Source organism: Octopus sinensis, linkage group LG3 (assembly GCF_006345805.1).
Source record: "Octopus sinensis linkage group LG3, ASM634580v1, whole genome shotgun sequence".
NCBI lineage: Eukaryota > Metazoa > Mollusca > Cephalopoda > Octopoda > Octopodidae > Octopus > Octopus sinensis.
The window spans coordinates 104,262,208-104,276,718 of record NC_042999.1 but is presented as its reverse complement, the minus strand read 5'-3'; the positions used below and the strand labels follow the sequence as shown (position 1 = coordinate 104,276,718).

At 37.3% G+C, this 14,511-nt stretch overlaps 1 protein-coding gene across 1 annotated transcript; it reads left to right on the top strand.

The window, feature by feature from the left end:
* Positions 1-709: 709 nt before the first annotated feature.
* LOC115209389 (E2F-associated phosphoprotein) lies at positions 710-1,849 on the top strand. Its single transcript, XM_029777777.2, has one exon. It carries the CDS (start codon positions 819-821, stop codon positions 1,827-1,829), a length of 1,011 nt encoding a protein of 336 aa, XP_029633637.1. The 5' UTR covers positions 710-818; the 3' UTR covers positions 1,830-1,849.
* The last annotated feature ends 12,662 nt before the right edge of the window (positions 1,850-14,511 follow it).

The window sequence follows — 14,511 nt, the reverse complement described above, 5'->3', positions numbered from 1 at the left end:
ACAGTCAGCTTCCTGTTACAATGGGAAACAACAGGTCTTGACAGTGTAGATGGTAAGTATCCCGAAATATTAACCGACTTTTCATACAAAGGAGGTAAATCTCTAATCTCGATTACGACATGCTGTGACTCTCTCTGTTTCCAACCTTGCTGTATCGGCCACAAACCCAGGAATCACTGCTCACAATAGGAGAGAAGTATAACTAAATATCGGAGTTTGACCAACCACTATCGGTTCACACCAGTCACCATCAGGACCTCAGGTGTTTGTTGACTTCCTCTGTAAAATCAGGATGACAGTTGCCCATCTGCGAAATGACCCTTGTGAGGTGGGATTGCTGTCTCAGTAAGTGTCTTTGGCCATTCTGTCATTGATATTATTCTATGGGGCAAGGTTGAACACACTATTTCAACTAAGATGTACAACCTGTAACTTCTCCCATTCCCTTTGCTTCACGTTCCCGTTCGTCGGACAGTTTTGTTTAGAATCTAAACAAAACTATCCGACGTACAGGAACGTGAAACTTTGAGTAACAGTTTTCGTGATATTTTTGCTGTTTTTTAATAAAGTGTGTGTGTGTGTGTGCGTGTATGTGTGTATATATATATATATAAGCGCGCACACAAACACACACACAATCCAGGCTACATTTAGGATAAATATTTAGCGTGAACTGTTTTATTCTGATAACCGGTTTTAAAGCTGTTAGAGTTGTCTCCCTTCGGCCAATCAGCCTCGTTTTGTATTTATTTTCATGTTCCGCTAAAAACTTGTCCAAGATTGTTTGTTTATGAGAACATTTATATCGTGATTGCATTATGTTTAATTGTACAGACGATGAAGACTATCTTGATTTGGATTTCGATGATAACAGTGAAGGGAATTCTTCCGAAAGTTCTGATGATGATATTAGTATTGTTGTGAGACAAGCAGATAATCGCTGTAAGAGAACAACTTTCTCCAAAGTGAAACCAAAATCTATTTTGGAGCAGGACAGCAGCGATTTCGAAGATGAAATGGAATACGAGCTCTCAAAGAACATCGAATCACTCAAACGAAACCTCAGTTCTTCTGAACCTCCAAGACACCTACCTGCAGCTGGAAGCGAACCCACCACAAGCGTCACTACGTCAGTCGCTTCTACAAGTGGTGATGGTAATGATGGCGGTGAAAATGATAAGTTCTACAACGATATTTATTTTGATTCCGATGAAGAAGATACTTCCAATGAAAACAAAAGCAAAAAGAAAAACCATCATAAAGTCATGTCTAACGACGAACTCTTCTATGATCCGACAATGGATGCAAAAGACCAATTATGGATGGACGAACGAAGGCGCAACCCACACAAAAAGTTTGTCAAATTCATGCCACCTCCAGGTTCCAAAACAAAAACTACTAAGACCGACAGACCAAAACTCACGCCTAAGACTAAAGCAAGCACGGGTAATAAATCAGTTCGTTTCAATTTGGCCGATGGCAATGAAAAACCTACAAAGCGCAAATCTTCCAAAATGCCTAAGAGACCAACTTCCGACGCCTTGTTAGACTGTCCGGCATGTATGACAACAATCTGTGTTGATTGTCAAAGACACGAGCGATACCCTAATCAGTACCGTGCTATGTTTGTTATGAACTGTTCTGTGGATTATTCCGAAAATTTAACTTACCCAAATTCTAATAAAAACCCGAAAAAAATGAAACAATCTTCAGAGAAATCGAAAGAAGTTTATCATCCAGTTTATTGTAGTGAATGTAGGACTCAAGTTGCTGTTTATGATAAAGAAGAAATCTATCACTTTTTTAATGTAATAAGCAGTTATGGCTGATAAATTATTTTATTTTATGTGCGTATTATTTCTTTTATTTATTGACGATTATTCATATTGCTGAGTAAACTCAAAATACGAACCTCCCAAAATAGAATGCAAACTCAGAACGTCTTAAAATTTTTATAAAGAAACAAACAATAATGTTTCTGTTATGTACATTTAATCATACTTCAAGTTTATAGAATACATTACCAAGAAATATATACATGTAACTGATTCCACCAATTTTTTCTTCTATAGTAAACAAAACTAGTAATCCCGCATGTAACTCTGAAAACAATCCGGTGGAGTTACTGAAATATTGAATCAAACTTGTTAATTGCATATTTAACATGCAGTTAATTTATTTTTCTTAAAATTACATATTGTTAAAAAAAATTAATAACGTTCATGTGTTGTAGTTTTATTCTGGTATTTTGTATTTTCTTGAGTTTATGGCAGTGATATTTGAAATAATCGACCCTTTTTGTTACAAACTAACATATTCGTTTTGTTTATGTTTCTAATCAAACAGGAAGTCCATACACAGTTACTTGGCTTACGAAAACTCTACCAAATTACACCTTTATTAGTCTTTTGGGTTCTTTTTTTTTAAAGAAAAATTAAAAGGCACATGATAGCGCAGTCCGAGGTATACTTACTATTCTATAAAAGGTATGATGGTCATGACTGGAATATCTTTTGGTCATATTATATATTGGATGACCTGTGGTTTAAAACTAACCAGGTTTAGAGTTATCGACCCTAGTAAATATTATTCGACCCAAAACATATTAATATATTGGGATCGATTTACTCGATTATACTCACCCGCAGACCTACAGTTATTTCGTTTACGTTTCCCTGCTCACTTAAATGTTTTGCTTTACCTTTAATACCTAACATTTTCTCTTTTGATTACATTTCCGTTTTTTTTTTAACCCTTTTCTTGCACTTTTTGCTAATAGCTTCAGAACCTCGATGGTTGTTCGACCTATTAGAAATAACAGCCAAATCTCAAATTACATTCTGTCGTTTTTAAAACTGGAAGGAAATTCTGGCTAATTTAGTCCTATGTATTGAAAGAAAAAAAACAAAGTGTTGAATGGTTAATGCTGAAATTCCTTACTGAGTGAGAACTAAACTACAAGAACGACGCTTGGATAAGAAAAAAAAAATGCTTAAATTTATTGCGTATCAACAAATACTAAAGTTTAAGTTACCTACATCCTCCCCTTATTTTAATGTTTTTAAGAAAACTAGAACAAATAATTTATTGAAATAAATTTTTGACATTTCTAAGACGGTCATCTAACAACATGCAGAAACACTTTTTTTATGGAAAACTTCTATTAAAAGTTATTTGAATTTGGATGACTGAGACTGTTGCCGTCGTCTTTGCAATTTTGAGTGATGTCCCTTTACTTTCTCCGTTCAAATTCTACTGAGGTTGAGTTCACTTTTCAACCTTACAGTCAAATCAAATCTACAAAGTACCAGCTGTTGATTGGCGTAGAGCTAATGAAAATAGCTGGATTGAGATTTTTAGGATTTCTCTCTATATTAAAAAATCATTACTTATTTGCTACATTTTTTTTTTACCTTCTATCTTTTATTTGCTTCAGTCATTAAATTGTGGCCATGCTGGGGCACCACCTTGAAGATTCTTTAGTCGAATGGATCGACCACAGTTCTTACTTCTTTTTTTAAATCCGTACTTATTCTATCGATCACTGTTGGTGAGCCGCTAAGTTGTAGGACGTAAACACACCAACACCAGTTGTCAAGCAGTGGTGTAGAAAAACAGTGACACAAAAACATACATATATATATACGACAGGCTTCTTTCAGTTTCTATCTACGATTTCCACTCATAAGGCTTTGGTTAGTCCAAGGCTATAGTAGAAGATATTTACCCAAGGTGCCACACAGTGGAACTGAACCTGGAACCATATGGTTGAGAGGCAAACATCTTACCACACAGCCACACTTGTACCTAAGCATAAAAATAGGTATTTATGTGTGTATGGTGTGAGGGAAGGGGGTTATCAAGTCAGCCTGATCGTGTAGCCCTATGATGTAAAGCATTCAATCTATGACCATCCATCCTCGTTTTTTTCATTCATTGCATATATAAGACTACGTTAATCAGTGTGACTTACCATTCTTATTTAAAATACAGTAGGCATGATTTCAGGGAAAAATCTGACAAATATTTCTGACAGATTAAGCTGCTATATAGAGGTTTCTTAAAAGGTTGTCATACTTAAGTGGTAAGAGTTAAGAAATTGATCAAGGTATATGAAATCATGTGTTAAGTTATACGTAATGCAATGCACTAAATGAATTTCATGTCACTGCATCCACCTGTATTTTGGTAATTCCAATGTTGTTACACATTTATAACTACCCTAATAAAACCTGTTACTCTTTGCAATTCTATTCATCAAGAATAGAGCCTTTATGCAGTTGACTCACTTGCAGAAATACCAGCCAAATTACACCCTGTCATAGTGAAAAAAATAACGCAGATTAAAGAATGTAGTCCTGGATATACAGAAAACAAGAAAATTGCTGCAAAGCTGCATGATAGTGGTGTCAGATGTAGCATGCAGACCATCATCCTCATCCTCATTGCCCTTTTCAAGCCTAGCCAGGCTCATGGGCCCGGTTTCCCAGTTTCTATGGCATATGTGTTTCCCCCAGCTGGACAGGATGCCAGTCCATTGCAGCGTTACTCAAGAAGCAAGAAGAGAGAGTGAGAGAAAGTTGTGGCGAAAGAGTACAACAGAGGTCGCCAGCACCCCCTGCCAGAGCCTCGTGGAGCTTTTAGGTGTTTTCGCTCAATAAACACACACAACGCCTAACCACTGGGTCATTGCGCCTCCACGCAGACCATCATATAATTTGTTTTATTCTTTGCTTCCATTTTATTTTGACATGCATATTATGTTTTTAGTCTTCTCTTCCATTTTACACATTCAGTGTGCACATGTGCATTGTGTGTTCATATTTCTCTTTATGATTCCTACTCAGAACTATTTACAGATCACAGCCACCTCCTGAACCTACATTTGTGAGGGGTGCTTTATGTTTCAATGGTTGTGAAGAAAATGGCTTGGTCACAACAGGAATGTCTTTGATCATAAGTCTTCTCATTCAGAGATAAGCAACAACCTCACCAAATGAGACCATCTACAAACATATAGCCCACTGAATGTGACTATATGTTTGTAGGGTGATTATAGTTTTATAAATTGTTAATTCAGTTGATGTTAGCTAAAAAAACACCAAGAAGCATCTTAAGATGAGAGTGAACTTTATATATTCTTAAAATTTATCCAAGTCTCCATAACAGTGATATTACAGACAGTATATTGAAATTAATGGTCATACTATACAATTCTGTAACCAAAGATAGTCATAATTCATTCTCATTTGCTTCCCACGACAGGAAAATGAAACTTACTTCTCACGATGGAACAATGGAAAATGGTAAGAGACATTAACCAAATGCTACTTTGTCAAGTGAAATATATTGTCATCCACTTCACCTCTCACCTTGCCAGTGTACGGAGAGTTCAAACGACCCTACACAACTATAGCACTACTGATCTCTTCATCCTTCTACCTGTCTGATTTCTGCTATAAACAATGGAAGTGAGCGAGAATGTTATATCTCAGTGTGCATGCACAACAGACTTCAAGATCAGGGTCGGGCGGAGGTGGCAAACACGTACATAGTGTCTGTCAGCTACTACTGCCTGACTGTCGTTCCTTGTCCTGACCCTACCATCACCAAACTAGAACGCATTCTCTTCCACTTCTTGTGGAAAGGATGTGTTCCGATGTCAGGTGATCTGTTTGCTGCCAATACCTGTTTAAAGGAGGGCTGGGGTTGATGATGTGCAGATGCGCTGAGACTGCAACATCTCTGGCTCTGTGTAGACGGTGAACAGGTGTGGTCGCCGTTTGTGAGGCACGCCTTCCTGCAGCTTGTCTAAGTGACCGAACTGCAGTCGTGGATCAAAAAGAGGCTGAGGAAGGGCGAATGGCACCATGAGTGTCGCGTTGCTCTCAAGCAACTATCCCATACCAGCTCGATCTTGTGCGACTTCAACACAACCAAAGCATTCTATAGGGGATTACTGGAGGGGAGGTACAATGACGAACTCAGGGCGAAACTGGGCGTCGACGAAAAATACTTGGCCCACCAGTTCAGGACCTTTGGACAACTTCCAGAGATGCCTGGCATAGCAGTGCTATCAAGAAGTGCTACTCGTTCGGGATAAACTCTACAGGCATGGCTCAAGAAACACAGGCCAACCTGTCCGAGATGCAATCAGAGCGACGAAAACAGCCTGTACACACTCGTACAGTGTCCAACCATTTCCAACCTGTAGGCCTATGTCTAACGACTGTTATCGCGTGTGGGATGAGTCAGTTTATCAACCAAGTCTATCATGAATATTATCGTGCCTCCTTCCTGGATATGGGAAGGAAGAGCCATTTTCATCGTACTTGTGGCTATGGCAAAAGAATGTGTATAGTGGACACGTCTGAAAGATCTAGAGACAAACACTTTCCTCTCTGGTCAATCTCTCATCAATTTCTTCAAGTATCACTTGAAAAGGAAGGTGAGAGTAGAGAGAGAAATTTTGTCTACTGAAAGTTTCAAAAAAAGATGGGTGAATGTAGCAAGGATGGCTCATGTGAATGATAGAGCCAGCTTGAGCATAATCCTATGAACCAAGAAAAAAAAGAAAGGAAAAAGAGAGCGACTTACTGTAATGTGTTTTTTAACATGACACCATTGCTCAAGGTTACTGTGGTCTTTTCTATAGGCTTTTCTTTCCACGGATAAACCTAATCTGTTTTCCCTTTTTACGTTGACATTTCTGTGATACACTATCCCTATTGATCAGCCCCCTTTTTCTCTTTTCCACGATCCCTTTTGATCAGAATTCAACTCAATTTTTTTTTTCTTTTTTTCTTCTCTCCTTTTTCTGAAAAAGAAAAGCTCTACTTTGTATTTTGTCCCTCAGCCCTGTGTGGCCAATAAAGAAACAATCTATGTCAAGTGTCTTCACTCTAAATACTTTGAGCTCTATTATCATAGCATTAATTCAAATACCTTTTGATCAGATCTCGTATGTATAAAAAAGCTGGCACATATGCAAGCATATGGATGTAAACATATAACCAATCCTTGAGGATAAAGAGTAAATGCATTTATTCGAATGAATCTACCAAAGGGATTATTAAAAGGAAATTTGAATAAATCACATATATTAAATAATAGTTAAGATTAAAGCAATAAGGAATGGAAGTAAGGAAGTTCAGAGGTGTAGAATTACAGGACCAATGCAATCATCAAAAAGTAATAACTTCAGTTATACTTAAAAAGAATAGTTAGTGCATATGAGAGACTGAAATACTTAATATCTAGATAGTTTTACATGATAGTAGAATGCCAGAATATGATCAGTTTGTTCTTAAGATGTTCTTATGATAAATTTTTCACGGTGATTAATAATATTCGATTTAATCCTACTAATACAGAACACTTCAGATACCACTACCACCACCTTTATATGACTGTACATTACATGCAATGGACCAAGCAATTTTATACTCTATGTTTTTATCAGTGAAAGAATGCACAAATTTTAGCTAGAGATGTATTATCAGCCTTATTTTTATGATTAAATGGAGATTTGTGATTATTCCAGTGAAGTTTGAATCAGGAAGAGGACACACCAATATAAACATGTCCTTTACAAAGTGCAGTGATAGTGCACCTATAAAACTTTGCTGATTTGTTTATTGGTAATTATAGTGTTTATTCTATGGCTTGATTTACTATAGTTAAATCTTGTTATATATTCAGCAATATTAGGCATAATAGAGTAAGCCAGTTTAACCGTGTGTCTACTGAAAATTTTATGATATGGGCTGGATGCGGGTAAGTGTTTGTCTAAAACTTGGAAAAATTTACAAGAAGTATATGAAGCAGCATTTAGACTGAATCACAAGGTACTCTTAGGTAATCAATTTTCATTTCTAAACTTAATCTGTTTAGATGCACAGTTAAAAGTCAGTTACATGAACATCAATTATCCGAATTTCAATTTGTTCAAACAAGATCTGCAGGTCCCACAAATATTTAATGAGCGATACTATGTGTAAACAGATATTCAGAAGCAACACTGGTTATTGCCTCTGTCATTTAGAATAGTTAAAAATGAATGTATATTGAGTGTTTTTTTTTTTATTTAGAATGATTAAAAATTAATGTATGTTGACTGCCGCTAATTGATAAAAATGATTTTTAACAAATAAATATGTACAGAACATGTAAAAACTACACATCAAAGACGTATTGCTGATCGATATTTACGCCACAATCTTGTCTTTTATTTACAGTTATCAAAATTATCCATGTGTTAGTCAGTGCGCTAGTTTGATTTGAATTGGTTGCTTTAAGTAGTGTTAAAATAATTTAACATGAAAATGGTCGACATGCTAAAAGCCTTAAAATCGTGGAAAAAGTTCCTTTGTTCCTTCTACTATTTTGTCCTGGCAACATATCTGTTACAAGTGATCGAGTTTATTGCCATTACTGTATCTGTGCAAACACCATTGACAATCAAACAGAAAAGTTAGGTTTTACAGCATCTGGATCATAGTGAAAAGGCTCAAGAGCACATTGGAAAAGTAATAGTCTGATATGAAGAAAACAAGACTGGTGATTGAGAAATTTATTAACTAAAGTGGCACTTCCCATGCAACAAAAGAAAATCCATGAAGTTGGCAAAAGATGAACAACTTGACCAGGCTGTGTTTTTTGTGTATGTGTGTGTGTGGGGGGGGGGGTCACATCAACAGGAAAAAGGTATTCCCTTGTCAGATCCAACGTTTCAGGAAATAGCTGCAGGACTCCATCAATGAATCCACACTAGTGATACACAACAAGAGTCTGATATACAGCATGTCATCTGGCTGGCTATAAGGTTTCAAAAATCACCAAGGCATTCTTGGAGTCTATGGACAATCATGGAGGAATTCAGACAGAAACTACAATCTATCATCCGTAAAGAAAACTATGAACTTGATCAATTGTGCAATGCCAATGAAAGTGGATAGTTTCAGCATGAATTGTCAGACAAAACACTTGCATCAACTGATAAAGAGGCACAGAAGAACCACATAACAATTTTCCCCTGTATCAACACCACTGGAACTCATAAACTACCACTTGTTTGCATCGAGCATTATGCTACGTCACGTTGCTTCATGAACTGAGGCAAGAATTCATTTCCCATGAAGTACAAAGCATGGATGACATATCCACTTTTTTCATCTTGGTTTCTCTAAGAATTTGTGTCTGCTGTTTGCTCACATTAAATGAACATTGGACTTGAACAACATGCCCTTCTGCTTGTTGACAATGTGAGGTCACACAGTTTAAAAAGCAGTCAATTAGAATCGCCAAGTGTTTGTTTTTACCACTGAACACAATTTCAAAGCTTTGGTCACTCGATCAGGGAATCATTGCAGCAATGGAAAAGTATTATTACTGTAACAAGTTGCATGCAGTCACCAATGAAGACAATGCAGATAAAAGGATTGCCTCAAATTATCATGTCATTCACAGACAATTGGTATTGGTATAATAGTGTGAGTGTTGGCAGCCTTGTCAATGAACAGGACACTCACCCAGATTGAACAATAACCACTGAAATTACTGAGAACTGCTAATCAGCTGGGATTAGGAAACTTCATTGAGATTGAAATCAATGCTTGGGTAAATTGTGACAATGAAATCGGAACAGAGACACTCAGTAGCAATCAGATTATGAACATAGTCATGGAAGAGCAGTGGTAAAGTACTGACTTCATGATTGATAAAGAAAACCAGATCCCAACAACTTTAGTCATCCCCATTAGTGAAGTTATCAATGGCTAGCAACTTTTCATGTTGTGATGTGAAGCAAAAGAGGAAGTTGGTGCCGTTAAGTTGATGAATTTTTGTCAAATGTTATTGATGGCAAAAGCAATGAGACAAGCCCCTTAAGCAACAGCATTTGTGTATGTTTTGCGCAAAATAATGATTACTCACCAACCAAGTGGACCTCATTTACGTGAACTCCATGTGTACATACGTAAATGTATTTTTCTGATTACGCAATGCTTCTTGAATTTCCAGTTCCATATTATTATTATCTAACTTGTAACATGACTTTATGACCAACTTACCATGAAATTTACAATAATATCCAGTGTTTATACATATTTAATCGATTGAATAAAGCAAAAGCCTTGTACATGTAAAGATGTTTCCTGTCTGTGATTACATTTGGTTTGGCATCCTTGATTTATTTTTAGATCAGTTGTCCAAACAATCAATTTTTCGAACAACATCTAACTGAATTTGAACTCTAGTAGTAGCTAAAGCAATTTGGTTAGTATGGTTATTGACCATATTTGTATTATCCTGTTTAACTACTATCACTAGGGGCGGGGTTGTTGTTGCTGCTGCTGTTATTGTTGTTGTTGAGTGAGAGAGCAATGCATGCCATCAAAGTAACACTTGGGTACAAATGTACAAAACCCAGTATGACCATCATGACTACCTGTCTGATAAGGGTACACTAGGCATATGCATCACAACTATATGTGCACAACATGGTGATCTCATATCAAGATAAACAGAGCATGATTTTGCAGTTAGAATTTTCTTCAGGCTGAGTAGCCCATCCCACTCAAAAGGTCCCCAAAGAAGAGTTGTTTAAGGATGATGAATGAAGGACACGTATCTAGAAGTGAATTGTTCAAGCCTCAAAGAATTCCTCTTAACAAATGTCAATGATGCTCCCCAACTATTCATGTTTGGAATCAGGGATGTACATATCGTCAACCATTAAGGGATATGCTCAACTGGTTAAGGTCAAGCAAATCTGTGGTATTAAGCAAAATATTTGTTGTAGCCCATCTTTTACCAAGACAAAACATGTACACGTTAACACTTCCAATCAGTTAAGATCAGAAACCATGAGAACAAACTTTTTGTAACAGTTCTACTGGGCACTCTATCCCAATTTCTTTTATATTCCTATTGATACCTTCTGATACTGTCCCTGAAGACCCAACAATAATTGGCACTATCTTCACCTTCTTCATTTCCAAAGCTGGGCTATTTCGTGCTTAAGATGATTGTATTTATCTATTTTTTTTCACCTTCCTTCTTGACTATTTGTGGATCAGAGGGGTATGCAACATCAACTGTATAGCATAAGTGGTGCACCTTGTCCACCACCACTAGGTCTGGTCTGTTATGCTTTAACACCTAATCTGTTTGGATTGGGATATCTCAGAGGATGTTGGTAGTCTCTGACTCCACCGCTCATGACAGTTTGTGCTCATACGATGTCTTGCCTCTTTCTAGCTCCCACTTTTAGTACAGTTTCCAATGTAGCACCTTCACTACCTGATTGTATTGTCACAACTTGTAGTGATTTGGGGCAAGTGTAGGGCATTTGTTCATGATACGAGTAATGGTTTCATCCACTCTATTACAGATATACCACCTACTGATCCCCTCCATTTTCTTATTGCTCTCTCTCTCTCTCTCTCTCTCTCTCTATATATATATATATATATATATATATATATATATATATATACATATATATATATATATATATATATATATACATATATATATATATTATATATATATATATATATATATATATACATATATATATATACATACATACATACATATATATACACATACATGATATGCACACACAAACATGCACACACACACACACACACACACACACACACACATATTTAGAGAGAGAGAGAGAGCATAATTGGTAAAATGAGTGCTGTTAACTTGTTGTGAGGAGGGGAAAATCTAGCATTTGAAAGAGAAATTAATGAGTTGTAGCCATATTTTTCTTACTTAGGGGATCTAAAACTCTACTGTCCCTCATTAGTTTCTCTCCTTTCAAGATTTCCCCTGAAGAAAGACTGTATCTATAATATCAGATTTTCCAGTCCTTGCAGTAAATTTATTATACTCATTTTATTGATTTTATTATATAATATGTCTTGCCAACACAAAACAATGCCAGCTTCTGTGGTGTTTGATTACATCATCATCATCATCATCGTTTAATGTCCACTTTCCATGCTAGCATGGGTTGGACGATTTGACTGAGGACTGGCAAACCAGATGGCTGCACCAGGCTCCAATCTTGATCTGGCAGAGTTTCTACAGCTGGATGCCCTTCCTAATGCCAACCACTCTGAGAGTGTAGTCGGTGCTTTTACGTGCCACCGGCATGAGGGCCAGTCAGGCGGTTTTGGCAACAACTACGCTCAAATGGTGTTTTTTACATGCCACCTGCACAGAAGCCAATCCAGCGGCACTGGCAACAACCTCGCTCAAATGTTTTATCATGTGCCAGTGAGGCAATGCTGGTAACAGTCACGCTTGAATGGTGCCACTGGCATGGAAGCCAGTCAGCTGCTCTGGCAACGATCATGCTCAGATGGTGCTCTTAGCGCTCCACTAGCATGGATACCAGTCATCGAATTTGATTTCGATTTCAACTAAAATTATATTTTTACATATATTACATATACAAGAGGGAACTCAAAAGAATCCTGAATTTTGCAATATTATTTTATTCATTTAGTATTCTCCATTTGAAGCATTGCATCAGTCCAGATGCATTTTCCATTATTCGAAGCAGTGCTGGAACTCTTGCCAAGTGATGCCTTTTAACGCTTCCATTGTTTTTTTCTTCACCTCTTCCACATCTGAAAATTTCGTAGCACCAGCTTTCATCACCAGTGATGACCTTCAAAAAAGGTCCAGATCAATTTCCAACTGTTCTTTCAGTTCATGGCATGAATTCAGTCATGACTGCTTTTGGTCTTCCATGAGCAAGTAAGGCACACATTTTGCATCAACTCATTTCATTCACAATTCCTCACTGAAAATTGGTTGGCAGGAGCTCCAGGACACTCCAATAGTACTAACAAGTTCGTCAATTGCTTGGTGATAGTCCTCCAACATAGTTCATGAACTTTCATGATGGATTCATTTGTTCAGAAGGTCAACGGGCACTCTGAACGAGGTTGGTCTTCAAGCAACAAGTGATCATTCCTAAAGTGTGAAAACCATTCGTAAACTTGTGTTCTTCTCATGGCAGTGGCCTTGTAAGCTGTTTCAAGCATGACAACTGTTTCAGTTGCTATTTTCCCCAGCAGGAAACAGAATTTCACTGAAACATGCTGTTCCTTCGTTTCAGCCATTGCAAAAATCGACAAACAGGGGAGTAGCACTGTAAAACAAAGACACACCACATGGCAGTATGACTAAACTCGACAACGCCAATAAGCAAACTAAGAGTCACAGGAAGTGGTTTCTAATGGCAGAAGCCTGAACTGCAAAGGACTTGTCCCACAGAGAACATTTCTGGCTACTTTTGTGTACCCCTTCATATTAGTCAGCTTAGAGCTATATTAGAAGATACTTTCCAAGTGTGTTGTACAATGGGACTCTACACAAGACTGAACCTTAAGAAGCATTCAGAGATGGAGAACTTCAACACTCTAAGCACACAAATGTTTATGCTAATATACAAGTGGGGGTGGGGGTGCAGACACATATAAATCTCTTTACTCTTTTACTTGTTTCAGTCAGTTGACTGCGGCCATGCTGGAGCACTGCCTTTAATCGAGCAACTCGACCCCGGGACTTATTCTTTTGTAAGCCCAGTACTTATTCTATCGATCTCTTTTACCGAACCACTAAGTAACGGGGACATAAACACACCAGCATCGATTGTCAAGCAATGCTAGGGGGACAAACACAGACACACAAACACACACATGCATATATATATACATATATACGACAGGCTTCTTTTCAGTTTCCGTCTACCAAATCCACTCACAATGCTTTGGTCGGCCCGAGGCTATAGTAGAAGACACTCGCCTAAGGTGCCACACAGTGGGACTGAACCCGGAACCATGTGGTTGGTAAACAAGCTACTTACCACACAGCCACTCCTGCGCCTATGTAAATATTTTTATATAGATAGAGTCAACAGTTGAGTCAACAATATATACGAAGGGTGGGGCTGAAAGGTATTGCAAAAAGCTTGGTTGGAGGCCCAACCTTCTGAATTCTTTTACACAGCTTAGAAAAACTAAAGGACCATGGCAATAAGTCTGTGAATCTGAGAGGGGAATATGTTCAATAAAATCATAATTAACTGATCCTCCTGTATTTTCTTTTACCCAAAGCCAGGGATTTTTCAGCACTCCCTCATATATATATGCATACATACATACATATATATATATGTGTATATATATATATATATATATATATATATATATATATATATATATATATATATATATTTATATACACTATTTATATACACTATGAGTTTCTTTCAGTTTCCATCTACCAAATCCACTCACAAGGCTTTGGTTAGCCTGAGGCTATAGTAGAAGACACTTGCCCAAGATGCCACGTGGTGGGACTGAATCCAGAACGATATGGCTGGGAAAAAAACTTCTTACCACACAGCTAACCCTGTATAGATGTATATTTTATATACATCAAGCCCAAGTGTGTTTATTTGCATCACTACCCCATATTTAC